This window comes from Lynx rufus, unplaced genomic scaffold, assembly GCF_022079265.1.
Source record: "Lynx rufus isolate CCGP_SWC_20201006 ecotype Redwood Valley unplaced genomic scaffold, mLynRuf1.p SCAF_8, whole genome shotgun sequence".
Lineage (NCBI taxonomy): Eukaryota > Metazoa > Chordata > Mammalia > Carnivora > Felidae > Lynx > Lynx rufus.
The window spans coordinates 15,654,149-15,669,738 of NW_025814896.1; the positions used below are offsets into that span (position 1 = coordinate 15,654,149).

Here is a 15,590-nt window from a genome sequence, read left to right on the forward strand (position 1 = left end):
GCTCCAGGCTCTGAGCCATCAGCCCAGAGCCCGATGCGGGGCTCGAACTCACGGACCGCGAGATTGTGACCTGGCTGAAGTCGGACGCTTAACCGACTGCGCCACCCAGGCGCCCCAAAATCTCTATTGTTTTAAGTTGCTAAGTTTGTTGTAATTTGTTACACAGCAATAAAAAACGAATATCTTGGATTTCCAAGACTTAGTACAAGAACAAAAATGTGGGGTGCCTGGGTGGCTCAGTCGGTTGAGCGTCTGACTTCGGCTCGGGTCATGATCTCGTGGTCCATGAGTTCGAGCCCCACGTCGGGCTCTGTGCTGACAGCTCAGAGCCTGGAGCCTGCTTCAGATTCTGTGTCTTCCTCTCTCTCTGCCCCCCTCCCACTCATGCTCTCTCTCTCTCTCAAAAATAAATAAACATTTAAAAAAATGAAATTATAAAATACCTCCTTAGTAATTTCTTTTCGATCCCATGTTGAAATTATATTAATTTGAATATAGTGCGTTAAATAAAATATATTATTAAAATTAATTTCATCTGTTTTTAATTTTTTAAGTTGCTATCAGAAACATTTATTTAAAAATTTTTTTTAATGTTTATTTATTTCTGAGAGAGAGAGAGAAAGAGTGCAAGTGGGAGAGGGGCAGAGAGAGAGGGAGACAGTATCCAAAGCAGGCTCCAGGCTCTGAGCTGTCAGCACAGAGCCCGACGTGGGGCTTGAACTCACAAACCGCAAGATCATGACCTGAGCTGAAGTCAGATGCTCAACCGACTGAGCCACCCAGGCGCCCCTTGCTATCAGAAAATTTTAAGTTACATATGTGGCTCACAGACTATTCAGTGGACAGGTCTGTTCTAGAGGTCCCGGAAGTTAGCCATATGACCTTAGGAGTGAGTCACCTCACTCTCAAAGCCTTGCATTTCTCTTTCATTAAATTTTTTAAAGATTTTTTTTTTAATGTTTATTTATTTTTGAGAGAGAGACACACACACACAGAGTGAGAGCAGGGGAGGGACAGAGAGAAAGAGAGACATAGAATCCAAAGCAGGCTCCAGGCTGACACTGGGCTCAAACTCACAAACCGTAAGATCATGACCTGAGCCCAAGTCGAACACTTAACCAACTGAGCCACCCAGGTGCCCCTATTTTTTATTAAATATTTTTTAATGTTTATTTATTTTCGTGAGAGAGATAGAGTGTGAGCAGGGGAGGGACAGAGAGAGAGGGAGACACAAAATCCCAAGCAGGGTCCAGGCTCTGAGCTGTCAGCACAGAGTCCGATGCAGGGTTCAAACTCATGAACCGTGAGATCACGACCTGAGCCAAAGTTGGACATTTAACTGACTAAGCCACCCAGGTGTCCTAAAGTCTTCCATTTCTTATCTTTGAATAATAATAGCACCTATCCATTTTGCAGCATAAATGAGATGAGGCCTGTAGGACCCGAGGCACAAGGCAAGGTCTTAAAAAATGCTGGTTATTATGATTATTAATAATAACAATTAGTATATGTGAAATAGAAATCCTTTCTTGAACCCAGATCCTAGTCTCCAGCACCCTCTCTCCGTCCAGACACACAGTAGGCACTTGATGAATGCTTGTGGATTATATAATCTTTCTTTTTAAAAAGACTGTATTTTTAAGTAACCTCTACACCCAACATGGGGCTCGAACTTGCAACCCGAGATCAAGTCTCACACACTCCATGGACTGAGCCAGCCAGGCACTCTGGATGACATAACCTTGACAAAGCTCTGACACAGTTCTCCTTTACCCTATCAACCCACTTGGAAAGTGGAAATCAGGGACCCATAGCTAGGGGGGAGACAGAACTTCTGGGGGACAAAATGATCTGTTTCAAGCTTCACAGCCCCAAGGGGCTCTCGGGGAATAAGGCCACCTTCTCTAACTCCCTAAGGCAGAGCCCCACCTGCAGTCCTGGAAGACATGAGACACAAGACCAAGCTAGGTGACCTGCGCAGGTGACTGAGCCTCATCTGTCCTCGTCCAAGTCTGTGTCAGGAAGGACTTGGATAAGTCACCTGAAGCAGAGTGCCTTACACATGTCAAGGGCGCAATTAAGGAAGGGATTATTACTGCTGTTGTTCCTTTGTAGGCAAAACCCGGGCTGAAATCCCTCCCTAGTGGCACCTCAGTCTCCTAAATGACCCCTCCTCCCCTGGCCCCTGACTGGGGGGAGGGGGATGTCCTGGCTGTTGGGCCCAGTCTCCAGCCACCATCTCCACCCAATCGAGTCAGGAATAGAAACCACCGCCTCCGACAGCCCGCGGTCTCCCTCCCTCCCTCCCCCGGCAGCGATCGATGTGGCCTCCCCCGCGGGGGACAGAGGAAGACAGGGAAGGAGGGGCGGCGGGGCCTCCGGCAGCAGCGAGGTTGAGCGGCGCCGCTGGGACAGAGACGATCCCTGCCTGGCCAGCGGCTCCCCAGCCACGGAGCCCTCGGGGACTGAAGTACCTGGTGGGTGCCCTGGAGGGGCCTTGACAGGTAAGGGACCTCCCCTGGGGAGGGGCGTGGCCCGGGACGGGGCGGGGGCTGCACAGTGGGAGGCAAGGGTGGGGGCACTGCCCTTTCTGCTCCAGAGTCCCCTCCTTGAGACCCTCCCCCTCGCCTGGAGGGAGCGCTGTGGGGTGGCGGTGACCTGGGGTCGGTCCTGTTGGTTCATCTGTAAAATGGGATTAGAAAACCTCCCTAGCAGGGTCGGTGTAGGCATTGAACCGAGTGAAGCTGTATATAGAGCCCTGCGAAGTGACCAGCACATAGTAGGTGCTCAAAATAAGTTTGTGCAGAGAGCCTTCAATGGAAAAGCCTAGTTTCCAACCTTAACTGTGTGCCATGGACTAGCTGGGTGATGTTGAGCAAGTCATTTAATCTTTCTTACTGATATTCAGATTCTTGTTAGGGAAGGTTTGTTGAATTCATGATCTCATAATCATAGAGCAGGAAGGTGAGTTCCAGAAAGAGAAAGGGATTTGCCCACCGTTATGTAGCTATAATGGGTGATGCAGCTGGGTCAGAAGCTTCATCTTTTGACACCAGGTGCAATGGAGGAGGTGGGAGTGGAACTGCGTCCGCGTCCCAGGTATTTACTGTGCACAGATTATGAACCAAGGGCCGTGCTGCCCATAAACATCTTGCCATAGTTAACCCTCACAACCTCTCAAGGGAAGTGTGATGTCCTCCAGTTTACAGATGGGGAAACTGAAGCTCAGAACGGAGCCCCTCAAGGTCAACAGTCAGCAAATGGCAGACTCGGAATTTGAACCTAGCTCTGACCAGAAGAAACTGCAAATGATTAACATTTATTGAGCACCAACTGTGTTCCAGGGGCTTTGCACATGCATTCACGGTAAGCTTTCACCCTAAGTGCTATTGCTACTTTCCCTGTTCTATAGATAAGAGACCCAAAGCCCAGAGCAGGAGGAGACTGGCCTGAGGACGCAGAAGTGACGGAGGGAAGGACACCACCCTGATCCCGACCAGCTTAACACGAAGCCCAGGGTGAGTGAAGGGCACCCCACCTGGCTCCCTGCCAGGCACCAGGCCAGCCGCTCGATGGTGTACATTCCACCCTGGGAAGCAGTCATTGCTGATGGGATGGGGCAGATGGGATTACTGAGCATCAGGAGGTGAGTCACTAGCCATCAGTCCCAGTAGAGTTCGGAGACGTGGTCAGTGGAAGGACCCAACATCTTCTGGTGTCAAGTAAGGCGAAGCACTTTCCATAAGCTACTTGAGTCCTCCAGCCTGCCTTGGGTAGGTGCTGTTGTCTGCATTTGGCATTGTGTAGGAAACTGAGACCTGGAGAAAAGCATCTTCCTCAAGGCCCTAGGGGGCATCAGGGATGGAGATAAACCCAGGTTTGGCTGACTCTGGGAGACAGTGAAACAGGTGGATAATTTACTGAACCCCTTCTGGGAGCCAGGCCTGATAAAGACAATAGTTCAATTAATCTTTTTAACCACACTTGGAGGTGGATCTTTTTATCTCCACTTGACCGAAGCTCAGGGAGGTGACAGGACTTGTCTCTGGTCACAGAAGACAGTGTTCCATCTGACTGACTCCAGAGATGCTTCAAATGGTCTAAGCCAACGGCTCTCAAATTTGACCATGGATCAGAGTCACCCTCCATGCTTGTTAAAACCCCAACTGCTGGACTCCATCCCCACAGTTTCTGATTCAGTAAGTCTAGAGCAGGCTGAGAATTTGCATCGTTGACAAACTCCCAGGTGGCACCGATGCTGCAAGTGCAGGGGACACACTTTGAGAACTACTGATCTCTTGGTCTAAACTGATTCTCCCAACACCCCCCCCCCCCCGCCAGGGGTGGTCAGTATTACTATCCCCATTTTGCAGAGGAAGAAACTGAAGTTCAGAGTGCTCATGTGTCCAAGATCCCACATTAAGCCCCTGGCATATGAAAATCCAACTTTGGGAAAGGGAGACATCCTATCTGAGCACACCCTGGGGTGCCAGGACATCCTGCCATTCAGTCACTTTCATAACCCTCCAAGATAGATACCAGCATTTGTTCCGTGCCATTGAAATGGGGGGGGGGGCAGGCTCAATGATTTGGCCAAAGACCCTGAGTCGGGGGAGTGAGGGGCATTCAAACCCCAGTCTGAGATCAGAGGGCACTTACCTCCCGAGCGCCGCGCCGTCTGCACACCAGAGCTGGTGGAGGGGGCAGGAGGGTTAAACCCGGCCTTCTGGAAGGCAGGCCCGGGGACAACCCCCGCTCCGCATCCCGCCCTCCCCGTGTCCACAGGCCATGGTGAGCGAGTCCCCGGGGCCCGGCGCCCGCGTGCCCTGGCGGCGGAGCGACGAGGCGCTGCGCGTGAACGTGGGCGGCGTGAGGCGGCGGCTGAGCGCACGCGCGCTGGCCCGCTTCCCGGGCACGCGGCTGGGCCGCCTGCAGGCCGCGGCGTCCGAGGAGCAGGCGCGGCGCCTGTGCGACGACTACGACGCGGCGGCGCGCGAGTTCTACTTCGACCGGCACCCGGGCTTCTTCCTGGGCCTGCTGCACTTCTACCGCACCGGCCGCCTGCACGTGCTCGACGAGCTGTGCGTCTTCGCCTTCGGCCAGGAGGCCGACTACTGGGGCCTGGGCGAGAGCGCGCTGGCCTCCTGCTGCCGCGCGCGCTACCTGGAGCGGCGCGTGGCGCGGCCGCGCGACTGGGACGAGGACAGCGACACGCCGAGCAGCGTGGACCCGTGCCCCGACGAGATCTCCGACGTGCAGCGCGAGCTGGCGCGCTACGGGGCCGCGCGCTGCGGCCGCCTGCGCCGCCGCCTCTGGCTCACCATGGAGAACCCCGGCTACTCGCTGCCCAGCAAGCTCTTCAGCTGCGTCTCCATCGGCGTGGTGCTGGCCTCCATCGCCGCCATGTGCATCCACAGCCTGCCCGAGTACCAGGCCCGCGAGGCGGCGGCCGCCGTGGCCGCGGTGGCCGCGGGTCGCGGCACGGAAGGCATGCGCGACGACCCGGTGCTGCGGCACCTCGAGTACTTCTGCATCGCCTGGTTCAGCTTCGAGGTGTCGTCGCGCCTCCTGCTGGCGCCCAGCACGCGCAACTTCTTCTGCCACCCCCTCAACCTCATCGACATCGTGTCGGTGCTGCCCTTCTACCTCACGCTGCTGGCCGGCGTGGCGCTCGGCGACCGGGGCGGCGCGGGCGGCGAGGACCTCGGTGACCTGGGCAAGGTGGTGCAGGTGTTCCGCCTCATGCGCATCTTCCGCGTGCTCAAGCTGGCGCGCCACTCCACCGGGCTGCGCTCGCTGGGCGCCACGCTCAAGGTACGGCCTCTGGGGCCCCGCGAGGAGGTGGGGGGGGGGGAGAGGTGGGGGGGGCAGGCGGGGGTGACCAGAGGGCAGGTTAGCAGGTGAACTTACAAGCGCGTGGTGTCCAGGCACACAGTGATCCAAGGCGACATTCTGTTCCTGTGCCAGGCACAGGGCTGGACACCAGGTGTACACGTCACATCTTTTCTGATGTTCCCAGCAGCCCTGGGAGGGCTCTTTCCCGGGGGTGAAAACTGAACACCGAGGTTTGCTTTTCTTGAAAAGAAAAGAAAAGAAAAGAAAAGAAAAGAAAAGAAAAGAAAAGAAAAGAAAAGAAAAAGCAGGGGGTGGGGCGTCTGGGTGGCTCAGCCTGTTAAGCATTCAACTTTGGCCCAGGTCATGCTCTCACGGTTAGTGAGTTCGAGCCCCATGTCAGGATCTGTGCTGACATCTCAGAGCCTGCAGCCTGCTTCAGACTCTGTCTCCCTCTCTCTCTGCCCCTCCCCCACTCACACTCTGTCTCTCTCAAAAATAAACATTAAAATTTTTTTTAATTAAAAATATAAGACAAAGGTCACTTTTGGTCTGTCAAATATGAGATAATAAATAAGTGCAGAAATTTGCAAAGCAGAATGCTAAATGCCTTCTCCACTGAGCCTTTCCTCTGGCATTATCAGGGGGCACAGATATTGTAGGTCACCCTTGATGGGCCAAATCTAGCAGCAGCCCCAGAGCTAACACTTACTGAGCGTTAATTCTGTGCCAGTTTTACATCCATTATCGACGTTCTCAGGACAACTTCCTCAGGAAGATGCGGTTATTTATTCCCTTCCCGTAGATGAACAACCTGAGGTTGGAAGGTTGGCTTTTTAAAGCCTGGTTGCAATTTACTGAGCACCCTCCTTCTGCCGGGCCTCGCACTGGGGTGAATCACTGCCCTGGCAAGCTTAACCTTGAAGGGGTGAACTTAGCCTGGTGTGGAGAAGGAGGAAATGTGAACGGCTTGGACAGAGGCCTGGAGAGAGAACAGGATGAACGCTGGGGTGGGTGTGGGGGGGACGTGGAGGGAGGGGTGTCAGTTGATGAGGTTGATGAGGTGAGAGGGACAGGGTACTGAAGGGCCATGGACTCTTGGACCAGGATTTTGAACTTTATCCCGAGTATTAGGGGATGGAGCCTGTGAGGGGTTCAAGCTGGGGCAAGTATTACTGTCACTACTTTGCAGATGTGGAAACTGAGGCTCCAGGAGGGGACAGGACTTGTCAGAGGTTCCTCAGTGAGTAAGTTGCAGAGCCCAGAGAAGAACCCAGCTGTGCCTGACGCCATGACCTCCTGCTCTTTCTCCTAAAGCTCCGTGCAACCCTCCTGAGGATCCCTAGAAAACCCCTTCTACTCATGGCTTCCTAAAGCCCTTTTCATGCCCTGGAGGCAAGACAGCCAGGAAGCTGGGTACAGGCAGGGTGACGTGAGCAGAATGCTGGGGCATCGGGCATGTACGTGGGATTCAGTATCTGTCCAGGGAAGACCCCTTTGCCCCAGAACTCTGCCTTGTCTCCAGCCATGCAGGGATCCAGGGCCTGATATCACCAGCATTTTCTGCAAGGAGGGAAAAGGATATTGATGGAGGCTGCCAGATTCCAAGACACGGGTGTAAGTCTCCAGATGATAGCCTTGCTACTCAAAGCAAGGCCCTTGACCAGCAGCAGCTTTCTCGTTACCTGGAAACTTGCTTAGAAATGCAGAATTTCCAGCCCTACCCCAGACCCGCTCAATTGAGTTCTGCCTTTTTAACAAGATCCCAACATGATTCCTCCACACATTATAGTTTGGGACTAGGGGACTACAGTTCTAGGCTAGGAGTCTCAGCCTCAGCACTATTGATATTTGGAGGGAGATAATTCTTGGTTGTGTGTGTTGGGGGCAGAGGGATGGCTATCCTGGCATCGTAGGATGTTTACCGGCATATCCAGCCTCTATCCAGTAGATGCCACTAGCACACCTGTCCCAGTTGCGACAAGCAAAAATGTTTAAGGACTTTGCCATATGTCCCCTGGGGCAGATTGCCCTATTTGCGAACCACTGCTTGGCCTCCGGGGTAGGCAGGTGCATTCAGGAACGTGTGTCCTGTCAGCTTTCTCGAGGGGCAGAGTGTATTTTTGTACTTGTCAGAAATGAGATAGACCAGTCAAAAGTACATGAAACCAGCGCTTTGCATTGTGGTATACAAACTGTGGTCCCCCCTTGGTTCTGCAACTATGGAAGAGTCACAAGCTTCTTATTCACTGGCTGGTGCCGCCAGTGCCCCCTGCATTAGAAGAAACCACTATGGTTTAGTGGGCGCCCTGGACAACAGAAGTTAGGCCTGTGTTTGCTCCCAGGCCTCTTGTAGATGAAAGATCTTAGTTTGGAGTCAAGGGACCTGGGTCTTGGCACCGGCTCTACTTTGCTCTGTGACTTTGGACCTGCCCCTTCTACTCTCTGGGCCTCAGTTTCCTCATATGCTCCATACCAGGTCTGTGAGCCCACCCGGCTCTGACTTGGCTTCCTGCATTCTCTTTCAGCACAGCTACCGCGAGGTGGGCATTTTACTGCTGTATCTGGCCGTGGGCGTGTCCGTGTTCTCTGGTGTGGCCTACACAGCCGAGAAGGAGGAGGACGTGGGCTTTGACACCATTCCCGCCTGCTGGTGGTGGGGCACGGTGAGCATGACCACTGTGGGCTACGGGGACGTGGTGCCCGTGACGGTGGCTGGCAAGCTGGCAGCCTCAGGCTGCATCCTCGGGGGCATCCTGGTGGTGGCGCTCCCCATCACCATCATCTTCAATAAGTTCTCTCACTTCTACCGGCGCCAGAAGGCTCTGGAGGCTGCTGTGCGCAACAGCGACCCCCGGGGGTTTGAGGATTTGCTGAGCAGTGTGGATGGGGTGTCGGAGGCGTCTCTGGAGACCTCCCGTGAGACCTCCCAGGAGGGAAGGTCTGCAGACCTGGAGGCCCAGGCCCCGAGTGCACCTCCAGACTCTCAGGTTTATTAAAGCCAGGGCTCAGTGTCCTCCTTCCCACACCCCTACAGTCAGCTGAAGCAGCAGAGATCCTTCCCTGCTTACATGGTTCATGGTGGCCTCACTGCTCAGGATCACTCCCCCAGCCCTGAGAAATGGGGACTGGGTCCCTTCCTCTAAAGGCCCAGGTTAGGATGGTGTCACCCTAGGTTCTGTGAGCCTGGAGAACAGCCCAGAGACTTTCGTAAACGAACCTCCAAGCTACTGTGAAGCAGGCATGTGCTACAGAGAAAACCAAAAGGATGCTAACGGGTCATGAACACTCCCTGCCTGTCAGCCCTATCACACTCAGCCCTGTGTTGGAGGATGAGAATTGGCCCCATTTCGCAGATGAGGAAACTGAGGCTCAGAGAGGTGCAATGACTCGCCCAAATGTCTCCCAGTTAGAAGTCGTGGAGCCAAGTTGGGAATCCAGACTCTTTGGTCGACCAAGCCAGTGTTCCTTCCATGCTGTCTTTCTTCTGCCCTCCTAAAGTTTGCATGTGGTTTTAGGGGGTTCATGAATCCTGAGAAGATCCTCTATCAGGGCTAGGGAAAGGCCCAGACAGAGGATTCAGATGTAGGAGCGCTGGACCTCAGCTGTGGTCCTTTTCCATGAGATTCTTTTTTTTTTTTTTTAATGTTTATTTATTTTCAAGACAATGTGAGACACAGAATACAAGCAGGGGAGGGGCAGACAGAAGGAGACACAGAATCTGAAGCGGACTCCAGGCTCTGAGCTGTCAGCCCAGAGCCCGACGCGGGGCTTGAACTCATGAACCACAAGCTCATGACCTGAGCTGAAGTTGGACGCTCAACCGACTGAGCCACTCAGGCGCCCCCTTTCCCATGAGATTCTAATGGCAGTCGGCTCTCGGTGAGGTTTGGGAGGAAGGAAGAAGAGCTGCCTTCCTAGCTGCTGTGTGAGCTTTGCTGAGCAATAGTCTTACAGCTTCCCGCCAGGGCTGGCTTGAGATACAGACCCTGGAGGGGCCCCTGCCTGTGGCCTGAGGTCTAGACCCAGCTCTGCTAGGACACAGTGTGGGAGGTGGACGCCCCATCTCCAGGTCCCAGCCCACCTGTCACAAGGTCACAGTCTGTGCCCCGGAGGGAGATGAAAGCCAAATTCAGCAGGGAGTCGCCGATTTAAAGCCAGCTCAGCTCTGAGAGGTTGGTGGCAAGAAGCTGCTATGCATGGACACCTGTGACCCCCCCTGCTGTCCCCAGTCTGACTGTGGCAGTTCCCTTCTTTGCGCCGCATAGGCCTCCAACCCTTCCTTGAGTTACCGTCCAGGCAGACGCTTGAGACCTCTGCTCCTTTTGACCAGCTCCAGCCCTTCATCCTCGCCGAGGACTTACCCTTCTACTCACCTGCTGAATCCTTCCTACTTACTGAGATGTTGGGAGGGAAGGACTCCCGTAGCCCCATTTACATACTGTTTCTAGAACACTCATCACTGTACTGTCCTGGGCTGGCCACGGCTCTGTGCGCCACCACCCCCCACATGCTGCACTTCAACACAGAAGACATGTGGTGGAACCCAGGCTTGGTGGGGAGTAGGTGCTCAGTGAGTACCTAATGAATACCTACTGATGGATCAGCCAGTTCGAACAGCACACTGTGTGTCAGGCGCCGGGAAGGAAGAGGAAATGACGAGAGAGGCCTTGCCCTTGAAAGGGTATGGACAGGACCGAACAGCATGTCCTTTGGTCCTGCCCCTGGTTCCTCCTTACTTTACGAGGCTTTTACGGCCATTTCTCTATAGATTCTTCATTCACACGTTCAACAAATATCATTGGAAGACTCACAAGCCTGGGCTTCATGTGTGGCCTGCAGAGGCGTTTTATTTAGCTGAACAGTACTTTTAGTATATTTTTTTCATTCAAATGCCTTTGAGTGAGGCATGTACTTTCCAGTTCCCCATAGCGTCTCCCCCGAAACACACACACACACACACACACACACACACACACACACACACACACACACTACTGTGGTAGTCCCGCTGCTTCTCAGATTTACTTGCCACACCTGTCCTCTGATTCATTGACTGCTAGGTTCAAGAGATATAACGGGGAACCAAATATATATATATATATTCAAGAAGCTTACAGACTAGTGAGGGAGATGGATTTTAATCCAGTAATCACAGAGATGTGTAACAGTGAGCTGTATACTGAGTCCAGGAACTCCAGGCACACATGTAGCAGGGACCGTTAACGGGGGTCAGAGAAGACTTTCTTGAGGGTGACCATACAGATGAATCGTTAATTAGGCAGCGGGGGTTCCGGGAAGCATTTCCAAGCACAGGGCACAGCCACGGGCAGGCCTTGGGTATGACGTGGTAGGCCCCCGCGTACGGTTGGAACCCGAGTCTCCAGCCTGAGCAGAGACTGGAGCGGCACCCGACCCCCCGCGTCCATACCAGCCCTCCTGCAGTCTCACCCCCGTATGCACTGCCCTTCCTGAACTGCTGAACGTGTCAAAGATCCAGACTTTCTCATCCCACAGACAAGTCCCTAAAGCCGGTATGGAGAAAGCTCCGGGGTGAACTGACCAGCCTGCGTCCCTCCCCAGGTGTGTGTCATCCTGGCAGAAAAGCGACAACTCACTCTCACTCCCACTCCTGTGTGTCTGTGAAAACTATTATGCAAATAAAGAGGCGGGGCGCAGGGACCTGTTTCTGCCTGTACTGGAGCTGGCTGCCCGGGCATGTGTGCTGAGTGAATGGGGAGGGTGGGGAGGCGCGTGGAGTGACTCCTTCCACGTCCTCTGGTTCCAGTCTCGAGTTTGGCACAGGACGCAAGTGACAGGAATCCGGTGGGAACTAACTTGGTCAAAAAGAGTAACTCATTATGAATAAGTGATGAGCAACCATCACAATTATAGTCCTTTGGTTACAAGCAACAGAAACGGACTCTCTTAAGGAAAAAAAAAAATTATTGGAAGGTGTATTCCTTTCCTGTTGATGGCGTAAAACAATAGAAATTTGTTCTCTGACAGTCTGGAGGCCAGAAATCTAAAATCAAGGTGTCAGCAGGGCCGCGCTCTGAGGCTCCAGGGGCGAATCTTCTTACCTCTTCCAGCTTCAAGTGGCTGCCAGTGTTCTAGGCTTGTGGCTGCATCCCTCCATTCTCTGCCTCTGTCCTGATGTCACCTTTTCCTCCTGCGTGTGTGGGAGTCTCCCAGTGCTCCTCTCATAAGGACTTGTGTGATGGCATGTAGGCCCCCCCACCTGAGCTAATCTAAGATGATTTCAAGACCCTTAGCCTAATCACATCAGCAGAAAGACCCTTTTCCCGAATAAGGTAACATTTACAGGTTCCAGAGAATAGGACTTGGACGTATCTTCAGGACCACCATTCTGCGCACTACAGAAGGGTACCAGTGATGCTCACCCGTCAAAGGAAAAGCTGGCTGGCCAGGCCTCAGGACACGCAGGAATGAGGGGAACTCTGGGGACCTCAGTGGTGGGACCCATGAGCCTTCTGCCTATGACACCGTCAGCTAAATGCTCAGCCTTCAGTGGCCTTCCTCCCCTGTGTCATTCCACGCCCGGTTCCGATCCCAGCCTGCCTTGAGTCCCACACCTCTCCCTTGGTGGAAGGGGGCAGGGCACCTGGGCCATGTGGGATGGAAGAAAGGTAGTTACCCAAAAGAAAAGGCCATGTGACGTCACCAAAATAAAGGGGAGGGATGTTAAGCAAAAAGAGCAGGTTGTCCACAACCCTTGGCTGCCCAGCACATTATATGCTCACATCTTCTCTCCATAAGCACAGTCTAAAAAAGTGTTTGTAACATAAGGAAACTATCTTGTATATAACGGAAAACACACTTGGTGTGTTTGGGCCCTATTAATGTGATTTAATCAGTGTAGTGGATCAGTTTGATGTCTTGTGGAATAGGACAAAGTCAGAGATCTAATCAAATCTTTCCAGTGTAGAACTGGTGAACCAAAGTGTCCCTGAGTCAAACAGTAGAGGAAAACTGTTCTCTCTTCCAACTATTAGCAAAAGGCTTCCAGTGGTTTGTGTTTCTTGGAATAGAAAATGAAACCAATAGATGCATATTAGCTCCAGAGATTGTAAGGAATACATATCTAACACAGCAGTTAAAATTGGAGTTGTCACTTCATTAAAATCATCCACGGCCATTTTCCAAGATCCATCTAATTTTACACCAGCCAAACAGGGGAAACTAATGGTGTTTTGATGGGAGTCATCACCCTGCCGGGTCTTTATTGGAGGTACTAATCTCTGCAGCCTCCCCCAAGATGCGGTACCACTCTGAGTTTTCCATTTCAAAATAGTCGTTCAATTGGATTCTATTGGCCTTTTATATTATAATGGCCTCCCTGGGTCAGGGAGCCAACGTGGGGATCTTTTCCAGCTGTCACTCAGAAACTGGAGATCTAGCCCTCCAGTGACATGGACAAGGGCCAAAATCTGACTTTTCACATGATGGGTGGACCTACAGTGGTACTCTCAGACCCAGGAAATTGGCATTGATTCAAAGTCTTCGTCCAATGCCTCCTGAAAGGTTTGAGTATTTCCCTTTCTTCTCCCAGTTCCCCCAGTGAATGACCACAGGCGTTTTTGGAGAAAGCAAGACAAATGTTGCCATTACACTCGTGTGGTAGTATAGCGGACATGCTTCCCAAGGGCAAGTAGCATATCCTTCATTCAAGGGGTTTTAGATCAATAAATGAACTCAAGCCTAGGTGTTAGGTGATGGTTGCAGTGACGTAAGTTAGGACTTTTTTTTTTTTTGCCAGGACTAGGTTTTGTTTTGCTTTGCTTTGTTTTGCTTTGTTTCTTATGTTTTATTCATTACTCAAATCAAGTAAGACCGGTGGTCACCTTTACCTCTTCAGGGCCCTCTAGCAGAGATCCTGCCTCATTCAGAACCTGCTGAATATTATGACGACCACTTCACTTCATTTCTGAGGCACTTAAATGCCACCCCCCGGCCTCCCACACGTCTCCATTCTCCCTCCCGTCTGAGGTCAGTGAACCCATTTCACTGCAGTTGCAGCCCCACCACCAAGCTCTCCTGATGTAGACTTTCCTCAAAGCAAAGGTGAAGTGTTCTGGGTTCAGCGAAGGCCATAGAGATATTAATGGGAAGGAGGCACAAAATAAATCCAGTCTTCAGAAACTTTTGAATCCTTTCCTCTACGTGATGCCCAGGGGTTTCGGGCCTTTACATTGCATTTCATGTGGGCCAGCATTCGGTCCAAGTTTGCTTTAGCCAACCCATCAATGGTCAGAACGCGGCCAGCTCCTGGAGCTAGCACAGAGAATGCCGGATCCCTGACCTGTGCATCCCTACCGAGGAGACCAGCCTGGTCCAACATTACATTTCCCCTCCCCTCATCAAGCACCACAAAAACCCATTCTCACAAATATTGCCCAGATTTCCACTGGTATCAGTGAACAGATTTTTGCAGTTCTGTATGTGTCCAAGATTCTTTCCTACTCAGTCTGTTTTTCACACTCCAGGCCAAAACTCATCCCCACCATCCCGGGAGCTTGGGAGCTTTCTCCACAAGGAAGGTGGGGACTGCTTCCACCCAGTGTTTGAGATCACCTTGGATTTCTCCCACATTCTCTTGCGTGGCTGTTCTGCTGGTCATAAGCCACACATAAAAGTGTAGCCGGCCTGTCAAATCAGCAACTGGCATAATCAGTTACCAACTTTGGTTTTTGGAGATCTCAGCCCTATCACAGGTCATGAAGTTCTTTTCACTGTGGTCATAGAAATGTTCTATGACCGCCACCCCCAAATTATATTTCGGCTTGCTTTGTTGACTTTCCGTTTACATTATTCTATGCAGTTAGAAACAAAACATTCTATCCCACAGCCTGGGCATTTCTCATCTCAAAATTGAACCGTGACAGAAGCTATCCTTTCTCTGAGAGCCACATTCTCGGTGGTCAAATGATACCAAGTAGTACAGGAAACAACCCTTTCCTGCTCTATATACCGTGGGCTGCTCTTCAGGACCAGAGCAACAGCAGCAACTTCCCACTGTTTTGCCCCAGGAAAGCCCAACTGTTTTTAATACCCCACACTTCCTGGAGGACATGTGAACTATGACTCCATTCTTCTTCCAATTTCTCTGTCAGGAGACTTGGGCTGCAAACAAGTTAATCCAACTCTGGGCAACTTAAGCAAAAAATGGGTGCATTGGATAGATACCAGTTGGAATCAAAGTAAAATTAAACAACCAGGCTTGGGGCGGGGGGGGGGGGGGCGCCTGGGTGGCTCAGTCGGTTAAGCATCCGACTTCAGCTCAGGTCATCATCTTGCAGTTCATGAGTTCGAGCCTCACGTCGGGCTCTGTGCTGATAGCTGAGCCTGGAGCCTGCTTCGGATTCTGTGTCTCCCTCTCTCTCTGCCCCTCCCCTGGTCGTGCTCTGTCTCTCTCTCTCTCTCTCTCTCTCTTAAAAATGAATAAACATTAAAAAAAAAAAAAACCCAACCAGGCTTTGAGAAAAAGATAGGAATGAGGGCAATATGGGGATGGAGGTACTTAGAGCCCACGAATCACCTTTTTCGGGTGTTGCCATTAAAATGCTTGGGTGACAGCACTCTGCTCTAGCTAAAACTTCCCGGAGAACTGGGTCTCCCTGGACTAGTTTGGGTCACATGCCCACCCCACGGCTGAGGGAATGGAGGAACTCCCACTGACAGTCTCCCCAGGACACAGATGGTGGAGGCGTAGTTTCCTGAAGAAAACGTGGGGTGCC

At 52.2% G+C, this 15,590-nt stretch overlaps 1 protein-coding gene across 1 annotated transcript; it reads left to right on the forward strand.

Annotated features, from left to right (window-relative positions):
* Positions 1 to 4,785: 4,785 nt before the first annotated feature.
* Positions 4,786 to 8,831, forward strand: KCNS1 (potassium voltage-gated channel modifier subfamily S member 1). The gene is made up of 2 exons (XM_047069283.1): positions 4,786 to 5,814; positions 8,361 to 8,831. Exons 1-2 carry the CDS (start codon positions 4,789 to 4,791, stop codon positions 8,829 to 8,831), a joined length of 1,497 nt encoding a protein of 498 aa, XP_046925239.1. The 5' UTR covers positions 4,786 to 4,788.
* Positions 8,832 to 15,590: the final 6,759 nt, after the last annotated feature.